This window comes from Lontra canadensis, unplaced genomic scaffold (assembly GCF_010015895.1).
Source record: "Lontra canadensis isolate GAN:19392208 unplaced genomic scaffold, GSC_riverotter_1.0 scaffold43, whole genome shotgun sequence".
In the NCBI taxonomy this organism is placed as follows: Eukaryota; Metazoa; Chordata; class Mammalia; order Carnivora; family Mustelidae; genus Lontra; species Lontra canadensis.
Window position 1 is genome coordinate 15,509,200 of NW_022631037.1, and position 27,881 is coordinate 15,537,080.

General features: G+C 55.8%; 2 protein-coding genes and 1 long non-coding RNA gene across 6 annotated transcripts; 1 reads left to right on the forward strand and 2 right to left on the reverse strand.

The window, feature by feature from the left end:
* Positions 1 to 415: 415 nt before the first annotated feature.
* On the reverse strand, positions 416 to 27,786 carry ZNF385C (zinc finger protein 385C). The gene is given in 9 exon segments (XM_032871651.1): positions 416 to 826; positions 1,309 to 1,419; positions 1,717 to 1,910; positions 2,421 to 2,714; positions 4,657 to 4,822; positions 6,448 to 6,558; positions 8,402 to 8,547; positions 27,536 to 27,743; positions 27,745 to 27,786. Coding segments are annotated over 9 exon segments (1,638 nt in total). The 3' UTR covers positions 416 to 460.
* Positions 3,983 to 7,543, forward strand: LOC116875863. Its single transcript, XR_004384280.1, has 3 exons — positions 3,983 to 4,090; positions 5,533 to 5,811; positions 7,242 to 7,543. It is a non-coding gene; the product is annotated as an uncharacterized LOC116875863 (long non-coding RNA).
* On the reverse strand, positions 10,053 to 21,035 carry CUNH17orf113 (chromosome unknown C17orf113 homolog). 4 transcript variants are annotated; one of them, XM_032871650.1, is made up of 3 exons: positions 20,965 to 21,035; positions 12,799 to 13,519; positions 10,053 to 11,537 (listed from the first exon to the last, which is right to left on the reverse strand). In XM_032871650.1, exons 2-3 carry the CDS (start codon positions 13,339 to 13,341, stop codon positions 10,053 to 10,055), a joined length of 2,028 nt encoding a protein of 675 aa, XP_032727541.1. In that variant the 5' UTR covers positions 13,342 to 13,519; positions 20,965 to 21,035. The 4 variants fall into 4 exon arrangements, with proteins under 4 accessions (XP_032727541.1, XP_032727539.1, XP_032727540.1 ...); XM_032871648.1 differs by lacking the exon at positions 20,965 to 21,035 and adding an exon at positions 17,887 to 18,017; XM_032871649.1 differs by lacking the exon at positions 20,965 to 21,035 and adding an exon at positions 14,459 to 14,546.
* Positions 27,787 to 27,881: the final 95 nt, after the last annotated feature.

Below are 27,881 nucleotides of genomic sequence, written 5' to 3' on the forward strand. Positions count from 1 at the left end.
GCTTCATCTTGGCTTTGCCCCCCACTCAACACTGCTCCCTTTCTCCACAGTCTTCTTCCACTCCCCCAGGGTCACCTTGTCCAGATGGCCTTGAACCCTCTCCAGCTTGAGACCCTATCTGCCACTTCCAGTGATTCCCTGGAGAATCCTGTGAAGAGACGGTCTCCCCCACAGGCTTGACCCCAGGCTCAAAGTTAAGATTACTAGGGCCTCTGGCCATGGGGGTATAGGTCTTGAGTCGGGGAGACGAGAGCACCATGGGGCTGGGGCTAGGATTTTGCATAGATCTTTGGGATTTCTCAGTTTGCTCCCCATTAATTAGGCTGGGCAACGCAGGGGAACCCAGCACTAGTCTGAGAAGGCTGGGAAAAGGAGGGTGGGGACGGAAGGTCCTTGGGCCAGGAGGTCCTAATCCAAACTGGGTAAAGGGCATGTACCCTTGAAACTAGCCCGGCTCTTCCTAGATGGGACAGGAAGCCCTCAGCTGTAAAAGGCAATCTCCTGGGGGATGGAGGAAACAGGCATCTCGGGAAGAGGAGGCAGGGGACAGCAACTGCTGTAAAATGGGCCCTGGCTCCCCCAGGAAGCCTAGTAGGGGGGCGAAGACGATGGGCCCTGTGGCAGGGCGGACGGCTCCTGCTGGGGTACGAAACAGAGCTGGGCCCAGGATGGGAGCTGGGAAGAGGGTGGTAGCTGCTGTGGGGGCAGGCCGGAGGGCCAGGGGCCCCGGCAGGGCACAGATGGCGGCGGCCGCGGCGGGGATGGGGCTGGGCAGGAAGCGAGCCGCCAGCGTCTTGGTGAGTTGCTTCTGCAAGGCCAGTTTTGACTGCAGAGAGGAGACAGAGGAATGGACACAGTCTGACCCAGGAAAATCCACCCCCCCACCCCGGGTGCCATCCTTGTGTCTTTCTGCTGCAGGAAAGACGTGCCTTTTAGGGTTCCAAGCCTAAGTCCTCCCCACCCCCAAAAACTCATTCCAAAGGGCTTTCTCCACCACCTGTCTTCCTGCCCAGAGGAAGGAGCCAGTGGGGGGTGGGGGCAGAGATGGTCTCTAGGAGATGCACGCCCAACCCTCGCTCTTGACCCTGAGATTACTATCTCGGCCCACCTCGTCGGAAATTCCTCAGGCAGATCCCAAGATGGCCGGGAACCCCAGCCCAGCATTCCCTCACCCCAGGCAGTCTTGTAGGGGGTGTGAGGGGGTGGCTTCCTTCCTGCCCCCCCCCACCCTAGTCCCCAGCTTGCCCTTCTGGCCCACCCTCTCCCCGCAGGCCCCGGGGCCCAGCCCTGTTGCCTGAAGACAGATACCTTGAGGATACTCACAGCCAGCGCTGCATGTTTCTGCAGCTTGCTGTGCTGGCTGGACGGCTTGGGGGGCTTCCCAGCCAGGCGGTCTTTGTGCCTCCTGCTGCTCAGGTGCTAACAGACAAACAGACAGACTGGCAACAGGATGAGGAAGCCCAAGGACCTCCCCACACTACCCAATCATCCTCAACAAGCTAACCCTCCACCCATGAGCCACACGTCAGACATACATTTATGGAGTGTCACCCTGGGAAGGGGAGGTGAGATTTGGCCTTTGCCCACCAGGATCCCACCGTCCCTCCAGTCTTGAGCTCCTCTTCCTCCGCTGGCTCCCTCCCCGCACCCAGCACCAGTCCCACCCCCTCAGCCCTGCTCCAGCCCCTGCCCCAGTCTTGGCCTCGCTTCTCCCACCTGCTTGAGTTGGGTCTCTGAATTGACCTGGAGCTGACACAGAGCACAGTGAAAAGGGGGGCTGGGCCCCTGTCGGACCCCCTGACCCCCTGCCACTCTCTTGGCCTTGTGTCCAGCTCCCCGGGGCACTGGGCGGCCTCGGCCCCTTCGGGGAGCACCTCGTTGACCTTCCACCATCCACCGGTGCTTGGCTCCTGAGGGAGGAGGGAAGACAGCCCATCAGCTCCAAAGAGGGGCTGCAAGGGCCATGAGAAACCCTCCGAACTAGATCGGTCTGGCTGCCCTGCCAAGCCTGCAGGCTGCTCCTCAAGTGCTCCCCTGCACCTCAGCCACCCGAGAGTTCTCATCCCCACCTCTGCAAGATCCTCCCAGCTTCCGTAGTTTCCACCAGCCACCCCCCTACCCCCAGGCCTTCTTGCAGTGGAACTGTCTGGCTTCCCGTTGCTCTCATCTCCTGCCTTCCGTCTGGGTCTGACCTAAGGACAGATGGAGGAGGTGTTTCCGGCCTCCTCCCGAGACTTGTCTTCCCAATTCTCCCGCCCCACACATCAGCTGGAGGACCCAGAATGTCCACCCAATCACAGCTGACCACAACACCTGTGTCACCAAGCCCTTGAGCAAAATGCCCAGAAACTCCAGCCTGCCTGCTGCTGGGGAGGGCTGTCTGCCTGCCCCTCTCTTCCCCTAGACTCCAGTGCACTGACCTGTGTTATGAGCCTGAAGCTGGGAGGCAGAGTTCACGGTCACCTTGCACGTGGGGCAATAGAGGTGCCCCTTCTCGATCCTGCTCTCCCCTCTCACACCGCTTCCCACAGCCCCTGCTGCTGGCTCAGGTCCTGGTGCCTCTCTCCCAGGCTCTGGGGAGCAGGGTAGACAAGAGGAAGAAGAGGAAGAGGAGGCAGCATCCAAGAGGTCTGAGTTGGCCAGCTCCCTGGGTTTGGGGTCCGGAGTCAGCAGTGGCTGGAGTTGGGGGCCAGGAGGAGGGGCCGCAGGAACTGCTGGGGAGATAGAAGGCATCGGTTAAGAATCATCTTGAGACCACGATTTTAAGTAGTGATAAATTAAGGGTGGCATGGCAGAGGGGAAGGGTCCCTGATGTAGGAATGAGCAGCAGTGAAATCCAGACTCCACTCTCCCACTAACTCACTGGGCCAACTTGGGCCTCTTTGGGGCTCAGCTTCCCATTTGAAAATATGAAGTTGGACAGAGGGGTCTCAGAAAGCCCTCACAGCCCTGATACTCTAACCTAGAGTTATTAGCTAACTGTTAAATAACTGGAAGTCACAAAAAAGGTGCACTGCGATATTCATAGAGCACTATTCGTAATAGTGTAAAACTGGAGACTATCCAGGACGCCTGAGTGGCTCAGCTGGTTGAGCATCTGCCTTCAGCTCAGGTCGTGATCTCAGGGTCCTGGGATCGAGCCCCGCATTCTGCTCCACACTTAGTGGGGAGTCTGCTTCTCCCTGTCCCTCTGCCCCTACCCCTCGCTCATGCTCTTTCTCTTTCTCTCAAATAAATAGAATCTTAAAAAAAAAAAAAAAAAAAAAAAAGACAAAACTGGAAATTATCCAAATGTCCACAACAGGAGAGTGGATTTAAAAAAAAAAAAAAGAGTCATATGGTCACATGAGAGAGCACTACACAGCTACACGCAACACTGAAAAGGCCAGGCACCAAACCTCCGTACTACAGGATTCACCAAAACCAAGGGCAACTGATCAATGGCATGAAAAGTCAAGATCACTTAGGGGAGGGATGGAGGTAGTTGACTAATGTTGCCCCCAGATTCACGTCTGCCTGAAACCTCAGAATGTGATCTTATGTGGAACCAGTGTCTTCGCAGATGTAAGTAGTTAAGATGAGATCATAGGACAGGGGTGGGCCCTAATCCAATGACTGGTGTCCTTAAAAGAAGACCATGTGGAAATAAAATAGGATAAAAACAGAGAGGGAGACAAACCGCAAGAGACTCTTACCCCTAGGAAACAAACAGGGTTGCGGGAGGAGGGGGGGGGGGGATGGGGTAACTAGGTGATGGCATTAAGCAGACGACGTGATATAATGAGCACTGGGTGTTCTATGCAAACGATGAATCACTAAATTCTACCCAGAAATCAGTAATATGCAGTATGTTAACTAACTTGAATTTAAACAAAACAAGACCATGTGAAGACACAGAGACACGAGGAGAACGTGATGTGAAGACAGAGGCAGAGACTGGAGGGATGAATCTATAAGCCAAGGAATGCCAAGGATGGCCAGCAACCACCAGAAGCTGGATGAGAAGCATGGGTTGGATTCTCCATCTGAGCCCCCACGAAGGAACCAACCCCGTCGACACCTTGATTTCAAACTTCTCATCTCCAGAACGGTGAGAAAATGTCTGTTCTTTTCAGCCACCCACTGTGTGGTCATTCACTGTGGTAGTCCTGGGAAGCTAACACAACAAGGCAGTGACTGGGGGGGGTGGGGGGTGGGAGGGGAACGACTAGGAGGGCTTCAGGGTGCTGGTGCCATGTTTCTTGATCTCAGTATATTCAGACTGGGAAGGCTCACAGCACTTGTGATGTGTGCCTTTTTCTGTATGTATGGGCTACCCCAACACTGGCAAAAATAATAACCAGAAATCTCCCAACCCCACACCAGAAACCAGGTTTGGATTGGGGAGTGGGGAGGGGAGGGAGGAGAGTTCAGGATTGGGGGCGCCTGGGTGACTCAGTCATTGTCTGTCTTCAGCTCAGGTCATGCATGATCCCAGGGTCCCAGGTATGGAATCCCGCAGCAGGCTCCCTGCTCAGCGGGAAGCCTGCTTCTCCCTCTCCCACTCCCCCTGCTTGTGTTTCCTCTCTCGCTGTGTCTCTCTCTGTCAAATAAACAAATAAGATCTTTAAAAAAAAAAAAAAAAAGAGAGAGAGAGAGAGAGATTTCAGAACTGACCTTTGCTCTGCGGCTCTCCAGGGGATCCACTGGCTGGAGTCGGGGTTGGGGACACCAGCACCCCATCCCGGGCCAGGGTTTGTGGCCTCTGCTTGCTCTTGGCAGCTTCAACAGCCTTGAGTTTTCTGGCGTGTTTGTGGCCTTTGTAATGTGCTTCAGCTTGGTTCTGGGGAGTGGAGGGCTTGGGGTCACCATTTATTTGCTGAGTCTGCATGCCCCCTCCATGAGCTGGCACAAGGCGGGGGGGGGGGGGGGGGCGCGGGGGGGGGGGGCCCCAGCCAGACAAGAGGGCAGTCCTTGTCATCATAGCATGCGTGTGGCCCTGAGGTTTACAGAATTCCTTCTCATACCTGAGCCCCCAGGCAAAAAGCCTATGGCTTCAAATTCTGCCTCAGCCACTCATTAGCTGTGCGTCTCTGGGCAAGTCGTCTCACCTCTCTGAGCCTCAGTTTGCTGACTCATAAACTTTGTGACAATACTGACCTCACAGGGTTGTGGGAATTAAAAAGAACATGAAAGGCACCTGGGTGGCTCAGCCGGTTAAGCAGCTGACTCCTGATTTTGGCTCAGGTCATGAACTCAGGGTTGTGAGATGGAACACCCCGTTGGGCTCCACGGTCAGCCTAGAGTCTGCTTGAGGTCCTTCCTCCCTCTGCCCCTCCCCCTGCTCTATTTTCTCCATTTGTGCATTTATGAACTTGGTAACTAACATCTGTTGAGCAACTGCTGTATGTACTAGGCCCTTGTCATTCATGTGCTGTTTATTTTTATTTTTTTCATTTTTAAAAAAGATTTTATTTATTTGAGAGAGAGAGCAGTTCTCATACTTGGGGGATGTACACGCTGAACATTCATCCCTATGTTCATTTTTTTCAGCAAATCATTTTTGAGCATTTGCTCTTTGCCAGGGGCCCAGCATGGAGAAGACATGGTCCCTCCCTCAGAGTGAAGTCTTTCTGTCGATCTCTTACAAGACTCATATAACCTAAAAACCTGGAGGGAGCCCCTGAATCTGGCCTGTTGGTGTCCTTCCTCCTTCAACCAGGGGTCCCTGCTTATTGCTCCCAAGTGTAGGAAAGACGGGCCCCTGTGGCCCCTCCCTAGACCCTTTCACCAGAGCAGATCTCCCAAGCCCCAGAATCATCCAGACAGAAGGTAAATATTCCTTGGGAGGCCAGGATGAGGCTTCTGCACCATCTGGGGGTAGGCTATGGTAGAAAGCATGCGGGCCTTGGGGTCAGCCAGGCCTGGGTTCAAATCCCAGCTCTGCTACTCACTAGCTGTATGGCCTCAGGCAAGTCACTTAACCTCTCTGAGGTTGTTTCCTCATGTGAAAAGTGGGGATGATAATAGCACTTCTCTCCATCTCACGAAGTATCAAGAGAACTAATTAAGATGCTGGGAATGGACATATTCAACACATCAATTCTCCTGTGCTTTAAGAGTTCAGCTCCAGACCAGGAACTGATAGGAGCTCTTGGGACACAGAGCAGGAAAAGGCAGTCTTTTCTCTTGCAGAAGGATCCAGAACACAGGAGAGAAGCAAAGCGGAGGAAAATAGAGACTCCAGGGCCATTAGAGGTAAGGCAGAGGAATTTGGAGAAAGGAGAGGACAGGATGGGTAGAGGACTGGGAGCATGTCTTCTGGGACTTGTTCCGTCCCAGGGATGGAAAACATGGATCCCTGTCCCTTTGCCAGACCTATTCCTCCAGGAAAGTCTCTGGCACCCAGTGTCCAGCCCTCTCCCTGCCCAGTCCCCTCCCCAGCCTGTTTCCACTACTCCCTCTCACCGATGAGTTGAACCTCAGGTGACAGATGTTACAGGAAATGAAGAGCTTCTTCTTCAGAGGGGAGGGGACCCCAAATGTGTGGCTGATGACAGCTTTCTGGATCGGGTCCATCTGTGAAGAAGGTGGGAGGGCACAACAATGCTGGGGTCGGCTGTGAAGGGGAGGCAATACAAAATGCCAAAAACTAATGCCTATCGAGGAGGGCAGGCATCCAGACATAGGAAGAACTTTCCCATCCTTGTGGATAGGAGACACAAAACAAACAGTCTCCTCCCTGGCTGACTTAATCTGTTAGCAGGGGCTTCAGCGTGAAGGGAGAGGGGGATGGCCAAGGAGAAACATTGCCATGTCCCAGTGATCACCTTGGCATCTCTTGCTGCCCCTCTGGTCTCTGGTTTGGTTTTTTTTTTTCCTTATTCACAAGAATCACAACTATTGGGACAGAGTTGGGGCCAGGGAGAAGCAGGGACAGGACAAAGAGTCTCTCTGTTGGAAATCCTCTCCCATAACCCAGCCTTGTGCCGGGCCTGTGGGCTGGGGGAGAGAAGGCTTATCTTTTCAGTTCTGCCACTGTCACAGGGCCTGAGTGGGGGAGTGAGGGCATGGCCAGGGCAGGTGGGGGGCTGGGAAGGGGCAGGTGGCAGCATGTGGAGACCAGACAGTTCCCTGAGTTGTAGGATTATTTTTGTTTTTTTGGTATATTAATTTGTGTAGGTTTTTTTTATTCCCCCTCTTCCTTATTTTAACTTTTTTTTCCTTCTATAAATCCAAGCCTTTGTATTCTCTTTTCTCAGGGGCTGCTTTTTGGACCAAAAGCAGTTGTCTGGGCTTGCTTATCAAGAGGAACTTTCCAGACCTTCCTGAGAGAAGAGAACAGAGGCATTGAGAGAAAAGCATGGTTTCAGAAACTCCCCAGGGAACAGAATGAGGTTCTAACCCTCACCTAACAACACCTGGGGCTGGGGGCAGACAGGGGCCAGGAGCACGGCCTACAGGGTCCCAGAGGTGCAGGCAAGAGAAGATATACCTGCTCCCAAGGGACTGTGAGCATGGTGCCTCAGCAAGTGACAGAGGGTCCCAAAGAACAGGGACCCCCCCCCCAAATGGCTCAGGCTCCCGTGGACCTCTGTGTGACCCTGGAGGTTAGAGAGAAAGGGACTCCTAAGGATGACTGAGGCTGAATTTCCCACCATCTTGTTAGGATGGGCTGGGGCTCCTTGATGGTGACCTTTGATGTTTCAGAATTAAAGAAAGGGGGGTCCTTCTTATAGTGAAGTGAAATTCGTGCTCCCTGCACTTGTCATTCACACACACGCACACTTGGAAATACACAGACACAGAGGGCTACAGGCAGGTGCGAATCCCAGAGCCATGCAAAAAGACTCAGACCCACAGGAGTACCAATGGCACACTTCACAGACACACAATCACCCAAACCCCCCCCACACACACACCAAGAGGTCAGACACACACCAAACATCTACAGAGTCGACACAAAGACACAAAACATCTCTCAGAGACACAGGCACATATATTAATTCCATATAGTCATTAAGGCACAAATAATTGTTTACAAATATACACATATTCCAACACATCCACAACCACAAGTAACACACAAAGACCCACAGAGACATAAATTAAAACAGAAGGGCACACCCCCAATGCACACAGACATACACAGATCATCCACAGACGTCCCTCTACAAAAATTCAAAGTGTGACCTCCGGGCCACAGGCCCAGCATCATTACCGGGGGAGGGAGTGACCCCATCCTCGCTCCTTGTCCTCAGGGAAAGTTGGACCCAGGGGTCCCTGTTTTGGGAGTGCCTAGTCACTCTTGGGGATGTTGCTCCTACTTATACCCAATTTCTAAGAGCCAACCCTCTGTGTCCACCTTCCCCGCCCACCCCGGACTTGCCTGCATGCCCCCACCCACCAGCCCAGCCCGTACCGTGCTGAAGTTGGGGGTGAGACTGAGCGGGGCAGCGCCATTGAAGTGGAAGGCGAGCAAGTGCTTGAAGTCCAGCGGGGGCTGCAGAGGCCTGGCAGGCAGGGGCAGGGAGGCCAGCAGGGGGCTGGGGGCACTGGAGGCTGGGCCTGCTGCAGGAGGAAGAAGGGCAGGGTCTGAAATGGGGAGCCCCAGGGCTCACAGCGACCTCCATGGCCAGAACAAGAGGTTGATGGGCTTCTTGGGTGTGGGGCCGGGGCAGAAACTGTCTTCCTCTTCACAGAGCAGCACTGGGTAAGCCCTGGGCACTCCCAGTCCATTTCTGTGCCTCTCCTCTACACAATGGGGGTGGGGGGAAGGAGCAGGGAGACCACAGTTCTCAGCTCCCAGTCCCCTAGGATGCACTTCCCATCCCCTCCAGAGGCAGTCCCGAAGACCCCCAATGGACCCTCAATGGACCCAAGCAGAGAATCAGGCCAAGGGAGGGGACAGAGGAGTACACACACCCATACACACACACACACACACACACACACCACCACCACCACCACCACCACCACCACCACCACCACCACCATGGAGACCATGTGCTATACCGGGTTTCCTTTATTGCAAGTTAAACTCACACCTGGGAGGCCTGGGGAAAGGCCAGCCCTCTCCCCTCTCACTAACTGCTCCTCTCCTGATCCCTACATCATTCACAGCAGGGACTGACAGAGAGGACAGGAAACCTGTTGGAATCTGAAGGGATGTGTTCCCCTAGCTCTGGTGAGACCCCAACTCCTCCCGGGAGGCAAAAAGCATTCCAACCCCTGGGTCAGGCCAGAGTTGGCCCGTCCAGCCCTGTGGTTTTACAGTCTTTGGTCTTAAAGGTCTGAGGCAAGGGCAGGGGAAGGCTAGGAACTCTGGGGATCAACCAGACTCTGAGAAAGAAAAGAATTAGAAATAAATCCAGTCCATGGGGACTTTTCTGGACCCTGTCACTGAAAAACCGTAAGAAGTCCTTTTAGATTTTTTTTTTTTTTTTGGTTAACAATATGCAAGGTAGGTTTATTTTACATTTATAGAGGTATATGTCTATATACACAGCCATATACAGAAGAGCCTCAGGCAGCCTATCCATGGGCACCACTACCTCCCTTGAACTGGTAGCTTGTGCACAGAGATAGTGCTGTGCTGTGTGTCAAAAACAAGGACAAAAAATCTGCTCTGTAGTTCTATCTGAAGAGAAGAGATGCTGCTAGGAGGGGAGCTAACAGCCGCGATCCCCATCTCCTTTCCCTCAGTCCCTCAATTCCTGAGACCCAGTCCTCCTCTCTCCCTCCAGCAAAGACTCCTCAGTTTTTCTAGGGCCCAAATCTGTGCTGGGTCCAGAGGGAACAAGGTGAGCTACTCCTCACCAAACTCTGACAAGGACAGGAGCAATATTGAGGGAGCACCCAAACCTAGCATCTCTGCAGGCTCTCCCAGCTCCCACCTCAATGCAGCCCTTCCTCCACAGCCTACTGGGCAGGGTTAGTACTCAGCAGAGGAAGCCCGGGACAGGTGGGTGGGAGGCCACAGGCGGTCAGCTGGGTTGCCGCGGGGTCAAATCCACCTCGGGGCCCTAGAGCGCGGACCCCAGGCTGGCAGGGCAGAGAGAAGGCCGCCGCCCTCACGTGAGCCGCGACCCCAGGAACCCCTCTGCCCACCCACTCTCCAAGAACTCCACGGCCAGCGCAAAGTCAAACTCGTGCAGCGGTGGCCCATCCACGGCGATCTTCACCACGGGGCCGCCCCGGCCCTCCCCAGCCCCGCTCTGCCCCCACCACCGCAGCTCCCGGCTGCGGCCCACCTTGTCCAGGAGGCCGGCGCCCGCGGGCAGCGCCAAAGCCAGGGCGGCCAGGGCTGCGAAGTCCGGGAAGAGCTCATGCAGCTCAGAGCGCGCGCACGCCAGCTTGGCACACACGGCCCGCGGGCCCAGCCGCCCCAGGCTGCACACCACGCGCTTGAAGAGAGCGAAATCTCCCAGCGCCCGGTGGCGCACCACGGCGGGAGCGAAGGTGCGCAACAGTACCCGCAGCGCTCCCTCGCCGTGCGCGCCCAGCTCTTCGGGGGCCTCCGGGTAGCCGCGCGGGTCAAAGATCGCTGCGAAGGCGGCCACGGCGTCCAGCGAGGGCCCGGGATAGGAGTCCCCCAGCCCCCTCCGCATGGAGTCCAGGAAGGCCCCCCGCAGCCCTTCCAAGCCCCGCACGGCAGCCTCGGAGTAGCCGACCAGCTCCACGCCGCGGTAGGTGCAGCGCCCGCCGCCCAAGTTGGGGCCGGAGGAAGCCAGCTCCTGCAGGAAGCCCTGGAGGCGCGCCCCACCCGAGCTGCGCTGTGCTTGGAGGGAGGCCGCAGCCGCCATCACCAGGGGCTGCAGCAAGGCCAAGTCCGGCTCTTCTGGCTGCAGGACAAGGGCGAGCTTCTGCACGGTGGGCAGAGTGTCCAGCAGCAGATGGGTGAAGGCCACAAAGGTGAACTGGCGCAGCGCCAGGGCCAGCGCCCTAGCCGTAGGGGAGGTGGGGGCAGAGGCCTCCAGGGTGGGCACCAGACAAGGCCAAGCCTCAGCCACTGCTTCCACGATAGGCAGCAAGGACGCCCAGGGCACTGGCCGTGGTCCTGCCAAGTCAATATCTGCCAGGTCCAGGGCCGCCCGGAGCTCGGGGACCGTGCGGGAACTGGGGCCACCATGGAGGCGGAATAGGGCATCCAGCACGCTTTCATATTCACTTAGGTAGGCAGGGGGTTCGGGATCTGTCCGGCCGGGGAGGCAGTGTAGCTCCGTGAGCAGTGGGCAGGCAGCGCGGAGTTGTGGGCCCACATGCCCAAGGCGGTCCCCGGGGAGGCTCGAGCTGAGCCAGGCCAGCTTGGGTGCAGACACGCCGAAGGCCTGCAGGATGTCCAGGAGTTGGCCAGCAGTGGCCTCACCCTCCTGTAGTTCCACACTGCCCAGGAAGGTGGTAGCCGGCTGGCCATCACAGGGGGACACCGAAGTGGCAAACAAGGCCAGACTGTGGGACTCAGGCCAGTCCCTGGTCTCATCCAACACCAGCCCCACATACGGGGATGCCTTCAGGCGCTGGCAGGCCTCTGTGTGCAAGACACTGGCAATGGCCACCTGGGACAGCCAGAGAGAGAAAGGGAGGGACAGAGTTAGGCTTGTCCTGAGCAGGGGAGGTAGCAGTACAGAAGACAGAAAGGGGATAGGCCTCGGGGACAGACCAACAAACCTATCCTGGCTTGGCTGATTACTGGCTGTGTGACCTTGGGCAAGTCATTTCACCTCTCCAAGCCTCAGTTTTCTCAGCTCTGAAATCAGGCTACTACCTGCCTCTCAGCTCCTTGAAAGGTTGTTGTCAGGGGCACCTGGGTGGCTCAGTGGGTTAAAGCCTCTGCCTTTGGCTCAGGTCATGATCCCAGGATCCTGGAATCGAGCCCCACATCGGGCTCTCTGCTTAGCAGGGAGCTGCTTCCCACTCTCTGCTTGCCTCTCTGCCTACTTGTGATCTCTGTCAAATAAAGAAATCAAATCTTAAAAAAAAAAAAAAGGGTTGACAGTTAAAAATGTATATTTTTGTGACTATGCTTATAAGTGTAAAAATGCTTGAGGAACCATAAAAATTCTGTAGCATTCTGTGTGCGTTTCTACGGCATTGCCCCAGGCCTTATTCCTGGGGGTATCCCTCCACTCTGCTGCTCAGGGATTAACTGATAGACATTGTTCCCTCCCAGTTACATAGAGCCCCAATTGTGTGCTCTGTCATCTCTCTGCAGGATGAGACCTAACTCCCACACCCTCACACCAGTCTCTAGGACTCACACACCTGGTGCCTAGGACAGAGCAGCAACTTGCATGCCCGAGAGGCCTTGTGGGTGGTACTGGGCTTGACCTGGGCCAGGGATACACCAAAGGGAATGGAGAAGCCATGGGTCTAGTCTTCATGTCCTGAGAGCACAGGGACCTAGCTTTTCAGAAGTCACAAATCCACATTTTTATATGTAATCTCTCTGGGTTTGTTTGTTTGTTAACTTGGAAACTAATTGAGGTTTTCCAAAAACACTGTGAAAATCAAAAAAATATGTCTGTGGGCCAGTCAAGCCCCCAGGCTACCCAACTTACAACCTCTGGCCTCAGCCCTCAGGGAAAGCCCTGTGCCCCTCCCTGGGAAAGGGCCAGCTCTGGCCTCTTTGTGGCCATGCCCCCAGCTGCTGGCCCAGGGCCTGACCCAGAGCACGCCTCAGTGAAAGATTCTGCTGGGTGAAGGCATGAATGAAGCTCTCGGGCTGCTGCCCAGGGGCCAGGCATGCTGGCGCTCTGCCCAGACAGCTCGATGTCCTCCCTCCTCATGCCCTCCCCCACACCTCTGGCTGCCACCCACCTGCATGTCCCTCACCCTCCTGGGGCTGTAGCAGTCGCTGTGCTCTGTGCCCAGCAGGGCCTGGCACAGGTTGAACCTCTGCAGCTCGAGCAGGGCAGAGCAGCGGTCATCGGGCACGTCCTCCTTGGCCATGCAGTACACCGTGGTCAGCATGGCCACTTTGGCCGGGTCCACCTCTGCCTTGATGCCCCTGGAGGTGGGGGGGGTCTCCAGGTCCAGGTAGGCCCCTCCTCCCTCGGCTTGGCCCTCCAAAGTGGGCTGGCCCCGGTTGAAGGCCAGAGCCTGGCGGTGGGCCCCCGAGGTCACGTGGCGCAGCAGGGCGTGGCGCTGGAAGTTGTCTGTGCCCACAGTGAAGGCGTTCTCGGCTTTGCCGTGCTTGTTCCGCACTAGGGCTTGGCGGCACTCGAGGCAAAACATCAGCTTCCGCTCGTAGTCGAAGTCCAGCCAGGGAAACTCCTCTTTCCAGTGCTCGTTGAAGTAACGCTTGCACTTCTTGTTGGAGTTGGAGGCCTCTCCGGCGGGTTTCTTCCCTGGGGGAACCATTCCTGCTCCAGGGGCAGGGCACCCCCAACTCCCACCCAAGTGCTCTGGCCCCCAGCCTCCCCTTACACACAGCAGCACCTCCTTATCAATGGAAGTTGGTGGGGAAGGCACGCTGGGCTAATGGGGACCATCCATCTAACTTAGCTGGGAAAGTTTATTCCCACTCTGCCGGTGGAGACTGGAGATGAAAGAGACAAGGGAGAGGTGTTAGGAGGTCCACCGTGGGTTCATGCTGCCCACAGAGCACTCCCCAGCTGATGGGTGGAGGACACCTAACGGAGAAGGGCTACTGGGAATGGGTGGGGTCATGCAAAGGGCCATAGAATGTCATCCAAAGTTGGGGAGAAAAGGGGACCCACACTAAGGGTCTCCATCCAGGACAAGGCACTGATGAGCTTTGATGGTTGAAACATGTCAGAACTCAGCTCTGGAAAGACTGGCACCATCTGTGCAACCATATTTATAGGTGGGGGCACAGAGTCCGGGCAACAGCGGTGCTCAGGGCTCCTGAATAATCTGTGACTGAGCCAGGATACGACCTTGACTCCTCATTCAAGGGATGGCCAGTCTCTCTAGTCCACATCCTTTATTTCATCAGAATGAAGTTAGCACAAAGCTGAACTCCCAGAGGCACAGGGCCAAAGGATGGCATTTGTTTTCGCCAGACCTCCCTTCCCTAAACCTGCACATGGGTACACACACACACACACACACACACGCACGCACCCTGACAGTGTGCTTCTGGGAAGGGAAGCCCAGAAGAGGGGGTGGGCCCCAGACCGAAGGAGCTAGCTGGCTGGCCGTACCTTGCTCACTCTTCCACCACCCCAGGAATGAGCCTAGGTGAGCCATTCAGGACCAGAGGCTATGTCCAGCCAATGGCCAAAACCGGCCAGCTCTACCTCCTTATTATCCCTCAACCCCGTCCCCTAGATGCCTACTTGGGGCCACAGTAGTATCTACCCTTTGCCAAGTGTGAACTGCACCAGCCTTGTGCTAAGGACTTTGCAGTAACTCCAGGAGAAGACCAAGATCACTGTTGCAAGTACTCTGAGGGTGGTACCCTCCTCATTTTGGAGAGGAGGAAACCAAGGCTGGAGGACCTTAAGTGACTTACCCAAGGTTCCATAAGCAGAAAGGGGCCAAGGCAGAGTTAGATCTACGTCCAGGGGCACCTGAGTGGCTCCGTTGGTTAAGCATCTGCCTTTGGCTCAGGTCATGATCCCAGGGTCCTGGGATCGAGCCTCATATCGGGCTCCCTGCTCAGTGAGGAGTCAGCTTCTCCCTCTCCCTCTGCTCCCTACCCCCCACTCATGCTCAGTCTTTCTCTCTCTCTGATAAATAAAATAAAATCTTAAAAAAAAAAAAATAAGAAGAAGAAGAAAGAAAGAAAAAGACTCTACATCCACTTGACCCCAAAGTCCACACTGAGACTCTGGCCTGCACTGTCTCACTTGGATTAGGCACCTGCCTCCACCTCGGCAGTCACGCCCCCAGATTCATCCCTCGCTCAGCATCCAGAAGGCGAGCTCACACGCAGGTCACTCTTTTGCTTGCCCCTTTTCACTGCCATTCTAAGTGGTTGCCAGAACCTACACACCTCTCCATGAGCCAGGTCCTCCCCAACCTCCCACTGCTCCCGGCTGCTCAGCTAGCTCCAAAGGCTCACCTCCCCCCCCCCCCCCCCTGCACCTACCCAGCTGTTACTCTGCTCCTGCTTTCATCCTCTGTGCCTGGAATTTCCTATCCCTCCTCCCTAATTCCCATGCATTCCTGGAGAGCAGCTCTGCATCCTCTCAGCCCCCAGAGGATCCCCCAGCAGGGGCTAGTGCCTGTCTTCTAGCCTCCTGTAATTCCCTCGGTGTGGGTTTTGGTAATGCAATATGGTAAACTCAGGGGTTCTCTATCTCTGCACTTGGTTCCTAGAAGGCCAAGATTATATCTGTTCATTTTGGGATCCCTAACCTCCCCCCCCCACCCCCGTAGAGGGCTCGGCATGCAGATACCCTTGAGCAAAATTTGTTAAGAGAATGGAAGGATTGAGAAAGAACTTCCTGTTTCTAAGGCTATTGGTTAGATGACTGGGCTCTGAGAAAGCAGTGACTGTCTTTACCTCCTGATGTGCCCAGTACCCCTCATGGAACCTAGCACTGGGTGGATAAGTCAAACAAGGGCAGATGAACGGAATTCCAGGGGCAGTCTGTTCAGTTCAAGAGAAGGTGCTTCCTATTGCTCAGTGCAGTGGAACTCATCAGTCCTCTTTTCTTAGACACTCAGTGGTACTTGGGACTGCTCATCCCACACTCCTTGAAGCAAGCATTTCTCCTGGCTTCCAAGACCCTATGTACCCCGGTTTTCCTTTCCCCCATCAGCACCCCTCCACCTCTGAAGTCATCTCCTCCTCCTCTTCCTAACCTAAAACTGTCCCAAAAATTCAGAAACATGTCTGCTGTTCCCCCTGAAATAGACCACCCCAGCCCGAGCCACTCCTTTGGGTGCCAAACCTCTCCATCCAGCTACTTTCCTGGCTTGTCTAGATGGAACTGTCGATCTGTCAGTGCAGATATGCTCCTCTCATAGTTGTCCCCAGCTCAGGAAACACCCACTCTCCTACCCAGGTGCTCTGGCCAGAACAATGCCCCTCCAGCCCCTGCTCTCTTCCACATCCTGGACCTTGTCTACCCACAGGTGCTGTCGGTTCCCCCTCCAAAATCTGCCTGTAACTTGTCTCTTCTCTCCATGCTGCTGCCATGGGCCTCATCCAGGGCACCTGGACTTGCCTGGACTACAGCAGTCACTTCCTGATGGCACTCTGGGTTTCCACTCTTATGCTTCTCTGAGCCATCTGGACCGATAGCAGCTGGAGTGGGCTTTTGAAAACATACTGCTTAAAACCCCTCTGTGACTGCTTGTTCTCTGAGGCTAGTGCCAGGATCCCTTTCAACGTCTGCCAAATGCCCAGGCACTGCTGACCTCTCTGGTGTCACCTGTGCCTCTCTCCCCTCCCAGCTACATCAGCCTTCCCTCAGTTCCTCTAGAATATGAGGTTCCTGTCCCCAGGGCCTTTGCACATGCTGTACCTTCTTCCATAATGTCTCTACCTCCTCTCAATACTTTGCCTATTTCACTTACCCCTCTTCTAAGAGACTTCTCTATTCCTTCCCAGGAGGTCCCTTTCTTTTCTGTCACTACTTCCTGTCAGCTTCCTTGACTGTACTCCTCACAGTTTACAAATTTGCTTATTTTCTCTGCATTTCTATTGCATGGTGCTCGCTTGCTTTTTCCTCCTTCTTTTCCCTCTCTCTCAAGAATGCAAGTTTCCTGAGGGCAGGAAAGTTTACTACTTGTTCACATCTGAACCCCATGGAAGGGAATGTTGCCTGGCACCCAGCTCCGCAAGATTTGGGGAGTGAATAAGGAACCACCAGCTTTCAAGCAGAGAGAACAATGGAGTGGGGCCTTGGGCACCTGTTGGATGGCTAAAACAGCTGCCTTTGACCTCCTTTCCTCCCAAGATCCTATGATGCTGCGACCCTTTGTAGCCCACCACCCAAAGGATCTTCAAATGAGAAGGAGTAGCAAGTCCAACGCGGTACCCTTTGAAAGTTTGTCAGCTCCTTTCTATATACCCAGAAACTGGCTATCTTGTCCTGTTCTGCAGATGAATAAAATTACTATGGGCCCTAGGATGTTTCTGATAAAAGAATAAAAGAGTAGGTAGGGAGCATGCATGGGAAGATGGACTCTGAAACTGCACTGTCAGATATGGGAGCGAGTAACCACATGCGGCTGTTTGTAATTAGTCAGGATTAGAAAAACATTTTTGAATTCCTCAGACTCACTGGCCACATTTCCAGTTCTTGATAGCCACATGTGGCTACCAGCTATTGTATGAAATGGCCCAGAGAGAGACCATTTACTTCATCCCAGAAAGTTCTATTGGACCACCCTGCTCTAAAACCACCCAGCCAAAACCATTGACATTCCTACACCTCTACCTGAGGGAACAGCCTGGATGGCGTGGGGTGTAAATAAAACGTGACTCTGTGACCGAGGCTGACCAGGGCGGTCCACCTGTCAGACTCAGGTCCCTCACACCTCTCTGCACCCTGGCCACCCTGACATGAGCCGCCACAGCTTGTGGGGCCCCTGGGGTGACTGTGTATTGGTTTGTGGTCCCCACTCCACCCCGGCTGGTCAGCCTCAAACACAGCACGTATGGGGCCCCGGGATGACCATCCTCAGCCTCCTCCCCTGGCCCCTTTCGGCCCTTTTCCTTCTGGAGTCCCTAGGGGGAATCCACGCTCCGCGGTGGAGGATGGGTGAGGTGGGGACCCCCTGCTCCACCGGGACCAGGACACAGAGGGCTGGGGAACTTCCTCTGGGGGGCGCGTGGTGGGGGCACCCTCCAAAGCCTCCCCTCCTCCCCCTCCGCGGTGCTGCCGCGTCTGCAGAGCCCCCACCCATCGCCCGCCCCGCTGGCCGGAAGCTCCGGGAGGGGGCGCCCCGCCCGGCCGGGGCAACGCGCCTGCCGCACACACTCACGGAGACTCGGGAGCCACCATCTTGCGCGGTGGACGCTCTGGCCTCGGTCTCCTTGGGCTCTACTGAGCGACAGCAGCCACTAGCGGTAACCGGGGCGAAGAGGCGCCAGCAGCCCGTGAGAGACCGGGCGGCAGGCAGGGCAGCGGGCAGGGCAGCGGCGCCCTGGGGTGCACCTGCCGTGGCCATTCCCCCGCCCCGCACCCTCGGCAGGCACGTGCGGGGGGCGGGGGGTGGGGCGGCGACGGAGGAGAGACCGTCTTAAGCGTGTCCCGCCGGGCGGGAGAGACAGGGTCATTCATTCATCAGGGGCACCGGCCAGTTCCTAGAGGAGCTCCCAGGTGAGAGCCAAACAGGTATAGGGAGGCACCAACAAAATGCTATGGGATCGCAGAGGAGCAGGGGTAGCGCCGACAGTCTGCAGGGAGAGCCTATTAGGTTTCACTGCAGGGTAAGTGAAGTTTTACCAGGCATCCCAGGCCTGGCCCTGCAACCATCGGAAGCTGCAAGTACAGTGCAGGTTCACAAAGGTCAAGGCAGAGTGGAGGGATGGAGGGGTGGGGGTGCTGCCTGTTGCTGGAAGGCTCTATCTACAGTGAATACTGGGGAGTTTGACCTTCTGGCCTGGTGAGGGGCCTCAGGAGAGGGGTTCCCTGTGTGGGTTCCCACGAGTGGGGAGGAGAAGGTGAAGGAATTGGAGTTGTGGCAGACCATCCCTCCCAGACCTGGAGTCCAGAGGCCTGCGCTGGGGCTCCAGTGACATGGTATCTGAGGCCTTGGGCTGGACACTTACCTATAAACCTCAGTTTCCCCCATCTGTGAAGTGGGAATTACAGCTGGGGGAGGAGGAACAAATGAGCCAGTTGTGGAGGCTATTTGAAGAGGGGATGTTGGAAGCACTTGGTGATTTGGTCTCCCCTTCCCATCAAGTCACCCAGAAATGACTTCCAGCTGTGCCCTCCCCCCACCACTGGGTGTACTTTTCTCCCACATGAGGCCTAGGGCACACGTTGATTTGAGGTCAGGACCTCCCCAGTGGCTTCTGGGAACTCTCCCAGCACCCTTCACACAGCACTGCTCTATGCCACCCACTGTCTGCCACTGACATTCACCGTGAACCCTGGCCCCCCCAGCCGCTGGGATGATGCGTGAGTCATGGCACATGCATACACATGTGACCGCTGGCTTGTGGGTACACTCAAATGAAGGGAGTCACCGAAGACCCACGACCTGCCCCAGGAGGATACCGCACAGCCTGGCACCCACGAAAGGGTCAGCTATGGGTGTGGGGGGGCATCTACTGTGATGGCATTTTGTAGCAGAATACCCTGGCTAAGTCCCTCCCTTCTCAACCCTGGCCAGGGGTCCACAGCTGGGATCCACGGCTCATTGGACGGCTGCCTCAAGAGGGTGGGCTGTTGTTCTGGTCAAACACAAACTAGACAGAATGACAGAAAAGAGGCCACACTCCAGGCTCCAACTGAGGCTGGGGCAGGGGCACAGAGCAGGTGTCTTATGAATTAATATCACTCTGGCAGCTGCCCAAGGGAGAGGATCTGGGCAAACCATATCCTGCTGTTTTGCTATCACTTGGAAAAATATACTGAGGAGCACAGGGGCACGCACCCTGCGGTTCACAGGTGCCCATATGACGGCAACAAGCACAAACACCAAGACATACATGTACACACCCCTCCTCCTGATGAGACAGACCATCTAGGCACACTGAGGTGTGCTCTACAGAGGTGGTATCCATGCAGAGAGGAACAGATGCCCAGGCTGGCTGGAAGCAAAGGCCGGCCCAGAGGCCACGCACAAGCCTGCACGTACACAATGTACGTACACACAGACAAGCTAGAACAACAAAGACACGCTCAGATCCTATATATACCTAGAGGGACAGACACACGAGGACACCCAGACCCCTAGTAAAGCATATACAGACCATATGAAACCGCAGACAGGCAGCAGTGCATGCCATCACAAAGAGATGTGTAGACACAAACGTCTATAAACAGACACGGTCTCCCAGAGGTGGGTGCGTGCACACACCCTCCCTTACAAAATTAAATGCATCAGACATACACACAAGCTCATGTAGCCAGACCCAGAGTCTCTCTCTCTCTCTTGCCCCACCACAAGTCACAGGGGCAGATGGGAGGGTCCTCCCTGAGGCCCATGCACGTACACACACATCTCAAAGAGTAAAACTCCCCTTCCTATCACAGAGGAAACTAAAACTCTGAAGAAAATGGGAGTCCAGAAGGAAGAGAGGGCCAAAGGCAGGGAATGGGAGGTTAATCCAAGATCTCCTGCTTGCCCACCCCCCAGTTGGCTTAAGATTCCCACCAGAGGGTGGGCCAGAGGGTGCTCCCACATTCTGCAGATCCCCCCATCCCCAGCTAGAAGAAGACCCCCCCAAACCAGTCACAAGAACTCTGCCCCAGCCCTCTAGCCCTTGCCCTTGTGGAAGGGGTTCCCAAAAATACCTCCTAAAAGGTAATGGCTGTCTCCCTCAGAGAGTGCCAGGTAGCCCCTGTGTGGAGGGGTGAGCCAGGAGACCCTGATACATGTGGGGGGCACTGGTGTGGACTCCAGGGCAGTGGCTGGGCTTCAGATAGGACCACCCAGATTTCTGCCTGTCTCCCTCTGTCAGCCTCTCTCTCTCTCTCTCTGTCTGTGCTGAAATAATGACTCCCTCTTCAATAGTCTCCTGCCCCACCCCCCACAACTCTCCTTGGTAGTCGAAGGTATGATTTGATACAAGGAACCTCTGGCACAGGCTCCTCAAATGCGCATCTGCCCCAAGCGTAGACCCCCTCCCTCCTTCAGGGTGCCCCTCCAGTCTTCTGACCAGTCCTGCCCTCCACCCACACCCTCACCTTTGTTCCCAGCCACAGTGGGGGCTCCCCTGCTCAGCTCTGGACCTTGGAAAAGGTACCAAGTGTCAAATGGCTACCAGAATCTCTCCACAGACAACTTCTGGGGGCCAAAAACAGCAGGAAAAGGATGGGGCGGGGAGAGGAGAGAGCCACCCTTGTCCGAGCCCCCACCCCACGCTCTGGCACCCCCAGCACTCACCCAAGAGCATTCTCTGCCTTTGGAGGCACCGCTGAGCGCCGTCTGAGGAGCAAATGAAACCAGCCAGAGAGTGACAGAGGGAAGGGGTGGGGATGCGAGGGACAGGAGGGGAGGGCGGAGGGAGGGATTCCTGCTCCTGCTGGAAAGCAGCGGTTGCAGGGTCCTTTCTCCCCCCCGCCTGGAAGCAGCTGCCTGTTCCCTAGTTTCTCCCATCCCAGCCAGGGTGGAAAACACAGAGTACTTCAGGCCCCACGGGTGGAGAATGGGGCAACTGTGGGGACTGGGGACAGGGGCGGCATCCATCCCCCTCCTCCAGAGAATCCCTCTCTAGTGCCTCTTGTACTTAAGTGCAGAGTTGACCTTGCCTATAGAGACTTCCAGAAAGGACGTGCTCCCAGCCCCTTCCCAGCCCGCCAGAAAGTTCTTGCTGAACTTTGTAGCTCTGCCTTGGGGCTTACTGTTGTAGGAGCCCCCATTCTCCTGTCCAGCCTTACTCATCCTCTGGCCCACCATCCCCTTACATTTTACCTCCTTTGCTGAAGGGGAAACTGAGGCTCAGGGAGGTGTGACCACTACACCCCAGAGCACTGGCCATGGTGGTGTAGGAAGGGAGCCCCAGGCAACTTGCCCTTCTTAGTCCAGTGCCTGGACCGTTGGATCTACTACCTGGGCAATGCCAGGTGGGGTGGGGGTGTTCATCTGGTCAGCTAGAACTCCTGACCCCGCTCCCCTGCTCCAGACCCTTCCCTACCCCCAGCTCTCCCCCCATTTGCTCCTTCCTCCCCCTCCTCTTCCTAAGGCCAGCTCTCTACTCACCTGAGCACCTGGGGGCTGGGGGCTGGGGGTGGGGGAGAGGAGAGGTGGAATGGAGGAGAGGACAGGCCAACAACCCACAGCTGGATCCAGTCTGGCATTCCAAGCCCAGGCCCAGCGCTAACCCCCACCCCCTCAGCATCCTGTCTCCACCAGACAATAACCTGTAATCTCTGGAGAAGCCAGTACAGCCGGCAAAGGGTCTGGGGAGGGGTTGGCAGCAGCAGCTCCTGAAAACAGGTTTGTTAGGAAGAGGCTCTGGGGGAAGGAGCTGTTCCTTTGGGGAGAGGAAGGAAACTCAAGCCCAGGGCTAATTAACCCACCCAGACACAGACAGAATCTTTGTCTTCTTGAGGGCAGGGATCTAAGCTAAGCCCCCTAATTCTCCACCCAGACAACCTTGCATTTCCTGGTGGTCTCAGGTAGGGGGGAGTGTCTGATGGTCAGGTTCACACCTGGGGGAGGGGGAGGTGACGGCTGTCTAGGGAGAGTAAGGGGCACTTCTATCACTTGCCACTTAAGGAGAACAGCAGCAGGAGACTCTGGTTAGACTACAACAAGAATTTACCGGTGGCCTTGAGCTGAGCCCTATGTCTCCAAAACATGCACCCAAAGGCCTCGGGATGGATTGGGGGGCACTGAAGAGGAATCAGCAGCCCAGGGAGATACAGAAACGATGGGGGGACAGGCTGGAGGGTTTCCAGGGCTTCCTGATGGGACTGAAATTAATCCATCTGCAGGGAATGGGGGGGGGGTGAGGAGCCCATCAAGCCGGTGACTCAGGCGTGACCTGACTCAAGGTCTTTGATCTCTGGGGCTAAGAATGCAGCAAGAGGCTTGTGTCTCAAAGACTCAGAGAGGAGATGGAGAGTCTGATTAGAACAGGAGCTAGGGGAGGTCTGAGGGTACAGGCAACAGCCTCCACCCACCACTCTGACCTCTGGCCACCCCCAAAGCCATGGAGTCTTTGCCCCAAAATCCATTATCATCTGAGTTCATCTCTGTGTTCCTGTCCCACTTAGTGTCTACTCTGCACTCCCCACCCAAGGCCCCCCTGGCCTGTTCAGAACTTAAGTCATTTCCAAAATCCCCTTCTCTCTTCTCTCTGCTCTGGTGTCATGTTGCACTGGTGATGGTAGATGTGGGGGGTGGGGGGGTAGCGGTGAATTGTATGGCTGGGTCAGTCCTGCCAAGAGAAGGGAGGGATTGGCTTTGGGAGACTTCCCTCCCCTCCCCAGCCAGGTGAGGCCCAGTGGGGGAATGGCTGGCATCTCCCCATTTTTCAGTGGAGGTACCAAGGCACAAGGCAGAGGAGAGGCCATGGGTTCTGAGAGCTGTGACATCATCTGGGAGCCAGCCTGCCTTCTCTGGCCATCCCTTCTCCACATTCCTAAAACATCCAGGCCCAGAATCTCGTCATATGTGCTGCTCTCCTCAGCAGCAGCAGGACTAGGGTGGGCGAGTCGGACACATTGGGATCTGAACCCGCTTTGTGGCTTTGGGTGTGTTGCTTACCCTCTCTGAGCTCCAGCATCCCAGTGTAAAGTGAGAAGTGAGCGCCACCATCTCCTGGCGTGGCTGGGTGAGGGGGGGATGCCTTGCCTCCCAAACAGTTTGGGTCCTAAGCAGATACCTCCAGATCCCCGTGCCCTGTGCAGGCCCAGCATTCACAGTAGAGGCTGAGGCTAAGAGGGACGAGCTAGCAAAACTTTTTGCAGATGTTCAAGAACAACCTAAAATTGTTTGGGGTGTGTGTTTGTGCATGCGTGCATGGTGGTCAGCGTGGTCACTGAGTTCAACCTTATTGGGGCAGAGGAGCCCGGTGCTCGCATAGCCCATCCTGTGGGAGGAAGGGCAAGGGGGACAGGGGAAGATGGCTCAAGACACATTCCTGCAGGAGGGAAGGGCCTGCTGCATAGGAAACAGATGGGGTGGAGGGTGGGTGGGGGAAGTTGGGGCAGCATGTGGGGGGAGGGGTTAGGGGAGGTCTGGGGTACCTGCCATTTCCCCATCCTGTACCCCCTCCCAAGTGTTCCAGGCTCATTTAAGTGTGGCTGAGCAAGGAAGCCTCTGACCTAAGCACTGGCGAGGAGGCTCAGAGAAGGAAGAGTCTCCGTCCCCCACTCCCATGGGTGCCCTAAGGGACATGAGGAGGAGAGGGTCCCTGCCTCACTGCCTGTGATGGCCTGTCACCGTGCAAGCTGCCAGCCTCACAGACCCCTAATCAGAGTGACAGCTCCAGGAGGCCTCCCAGTGTGGCCTTCCCACCCCCACACCTTCAGTACCCTTCCAGCGAATGAGTGGTCCCCCTCACTGCCACCCGGCTGAGACCTCACGTGTCTAGCTGCAGAGCCATGTGTTAAAGGCTCCTTACACTTTGCCTCAAGCCTCTTGAAGGTTTCTGTGTGACTCTTCCGTTCAGAGGCCGAGGCTGCCCCCAGTCAGCTGCATCCTCAGGGCCCTCTGCTCTGGCCCAGTCCCCACCAAGGGCTGGGAGAGGCCTTCAGCATGGCTGAGGGGCCCTCACCCCCAGTCCTCACCCCAGGGCAGCTGGTGGGGCTTCCTCTCCCACCCCCAGCTCTCAGAGAGCCAAGGAGACAGGAGAAATCCATGAGAGGGTGTGGAGTAGGCTGGAGTGGCCTGGAGTAGGCTCAGAAATAATGAGGCCAACGGACAACAGGTTCTTAGCTGGGGCCCCCAAATTCCCAGGTTCCCACAAATCTGAGGACCCTTGATCCCTGCCCTAGGCCCAGCTGTCACCCTCCCATGCTCCCACAGCCCAACCCCCTCCCTCATCAGGGCGGTGAGAAAGGTCTGCCCCCATGGCTGCCGCTCCCTCTGAGCTGTGCTTGTGCCCAAGGGCAGGCTCCAAGCACCCCTCTGAGCACCCCTCTGGGCAGAATCCTGGCACAGGCCACCACAGATGACTGCAGGGACAGCAACTCACTTTCCATTTTATAATCTGGAGAGGAGGAGCGGGCATCCCATCTCCTGGTGTCCCCACAAACCTACCCAGAACTCTGGGGATGAGGACTGTGGAAAGAGGGAAGCCCAGAGAAGGGGTTCCCATCCCTGTGGCCCATCTGCCTCTGGCCACATCTCGTGCTTTAGCCTTTTCTCCTCGCACGCCACCTGTTCTCTCCAGGGGGGCACGGTGGGCAGGAAGAGAGAGAGGGAGGATTGTACCCCAGGGTCTGCAGTCCAGAAGCAGGGCTAAAGAGGCTACACCGGGGCTGGACGGCAGATCCTGGGGCAGACCTAGGCCAGACTCGCCTTCCCCACCCCCTACTGCCCTCCAGGCCTGCTTCCCTGTCAGTGCCCCCCTTCTGAGGATGGCACTGCCTGGCACAGCATCACCTCACCTGGAGTCATCCTGGACACCTCCCTCTCCACATCTCTCTGTCACCGAATCCTGTTGCTTCTGCTACAGAAAAGACCCCAGAATCTATGTCCTGCTTCTTCTCACGTACCCCCAAGTCTTAACCTTCCCTCTTGCCAGAGACATCTAAAAACTCTAATGACTCCTGCTCAGAGCCCTTCAGGGACACCCATCACCTTCAGGACAGAGGCTAAGCCCCCAGTCTGGCTGTGAGGCCCTTCCAGCTGGTTCCCGCTCACCTTTGGCTGTGCCCACCGCTCCCGGAAGGCCACGACAGGCCTCAGATCACAGAGCACTGGCTCTAGTTGTTTCTCTGCCTGGAATTCCCTTTCCGTCTCCGAAGTCCCACATCAGCATCACTTCTCTGAAGTTTCCCCTGACTTCTGTCAATTCCCTTCTGCCTCTGACTTCCCCAAGCACCATCTACCCGCCTCTTTGGAACCTGCTATTATCTTGGACAAACTTGTCTGCCTGTGTCTTCAGACCTTTCTTGACAGGCAGGTTTGCCACCTTTGAAAAATGCGAATTCCTCGGCAAATCCCATATGTTTTCAGTTACACGCAGAATCTAAAAAAGTCAGTCTCAGGGCACTTGGGTGGCTCAGTCCATAAAGCGGCTGCCTTCGGCTAAGGTCATGATCCTGGGCTCCTGGGATGGAGCCCCTAGATTGGGCTCCCTGATCAGTGGGGAGACTGCTTCTCCCTCTCCTCCCCACTGGTACTCTCTCTTGCTATCTCTAGTTCTCTCTCAAATCAATAAATAAAATCTTTTTAAAAAAAATCTAAAAAGTCCATCTCGGAGAAATAGGGATTAGAGTCATGGTGGTCAGGGGTTGGGGGTGGGGGCAATGGGGAGACACTGATCAAGGGTATAAATTCCAAGCTATCAGATAAATAAGATCTGGGGATCAAATGCACAGCATGGTGACTGTAATTAACAATGCCATTTTACACACATTGGGAGCTGTTAAATGCTATTGACACTCACAATCACAATTATGTGAGGGGATGGAGATGTTGAATAACCTTATTGTGGTAATCATTTTGTATTACACAGGTGCATCAAGTCATCATATACCTTAAATTGACATATATGTCAATAATATCTTAATAAAGCTGGAAAAAAGTAAAAATACGAATCCTCCAAACAGCAGCTTGCCTAGTTGATTTCTATAAATAGCTAAAGATGAATGAGTGACTTTTGAACACAGACACACTCCAGAAATATCCGTATAGTCAGATACACTCTTACTCAGAATCACACCCTTGGTGCCCAGCCCCAAGCACTCGGGTGGAGGAGCTGGTACCAGCCCTCAGGCCATCCCCTGCCTTTGCTTATGCGGTGACCTCTGCCTGCAGTGTCCTTTCTTCCCATGACCCTGTTTCAAAGCTCAGTGTGTCCCCCTTCTTCCAGGAGGCCTTTCCTGGTGTCCCCAGGTATAATCGCCCCTTCTCCCTTTGTACCCACACATGGCACCCACAACACTATTTGCTCTTTTTGCGGCTGTCTCAGACCAAAAGACAGACTCCATCTTGGAGTAGGACGGTGAGGAGTCCAATGGGGATTTGTCCCCAGACCCCAGCACAGTGACAGAAATGCAGTGGGTGTCCCGTGAATATTTGCCGAAACAACAATATAGCCCTCTGGCAAAGCTCCTGACCCAGGCTGCAAAGTAGGTTTCCAGTGGCTGCTCCCAAGAACCAGGTAGAAGTTCTGGCCTTCCCCCACCTCCCACACTGGGCCTAGTTCTGAACTTGTTTCTCCTGCCAGCCAAGCAGCCTGCCTCTCCTCATTTTCCCCATGGCCCCCACGTGCCTGTCAGCTCAAATCACCCTCATGAATGCATTCACCCATTTCCCCCAGAAATCTGTCTCCAGCAGCCCCTTCAGCTCACAGCCAAACCTCTGCAAAGTCACCCCAGCCAGGGAGAGGCAGAAATCCTGGCCAGGAGTCCAGCCGCCAAAGGAGGAGTGGCTTCCCCTGTCTGTCCCTCAGCTGGAGGGCCATGCACCTTGCTGACCCCAAACTTCAGAGACTAGAGCAGAGGCCCAGGCTATCCCTTGTCAGAAAGGCTATCCCTACTGGGGGGCTCCAGACTGGAGAAAGGCTGCTTAGGGGTCCTGACCCCCCAGAGACCTCACAAGGAGAGCTCTCACACCCCAAAAAGAGCTCAAGAGAAGTCCTCAGTCCTAAAGACCCTCGGGTTCTAAGAGACCCCATGGGGGGCTGTCTTGATTATCGGGGGGACTTCCAACCGTGAGGACCCATTGAAGGCACCCCAGACCCAACATTCCCCCCACCCCCAAGAGAGCCCACGGCCCCAGAGCCTCTCACGGGGCCCAGATGGAGCCTGTGGGAGCATCGCCCCTCTACACTGACCTGGCCCTGTGGGGGTCTTCCCCAAGCTGAGCTGCCTTAGCCGCCGCTGGTGGGCGCGCCCCCCGCAGTGCACCTGGGCCTGGGCTGCTGAGTTCAGCTGGATGTTGCAGACGTCACAGAGCGTGTAGGATGGCCGTTTTCTTTCCCGCTTGGGCTTAGGCAGTTCTGGGGGCCGAGGGGGGCACTCCGTAGCTCCAGATACGGGGGGGCTCTTTCTCACCCGGGGGAGAGGGGCTCAGTGGCCGCTTCATACCTGAGCAGAGAGAGAGGGAGACAAGTCGACAGGCTGAGTACTGTGAGCACACAGAAGGAGCGAGAGGGGCTCAAGACCCCGAGACACCTGTGC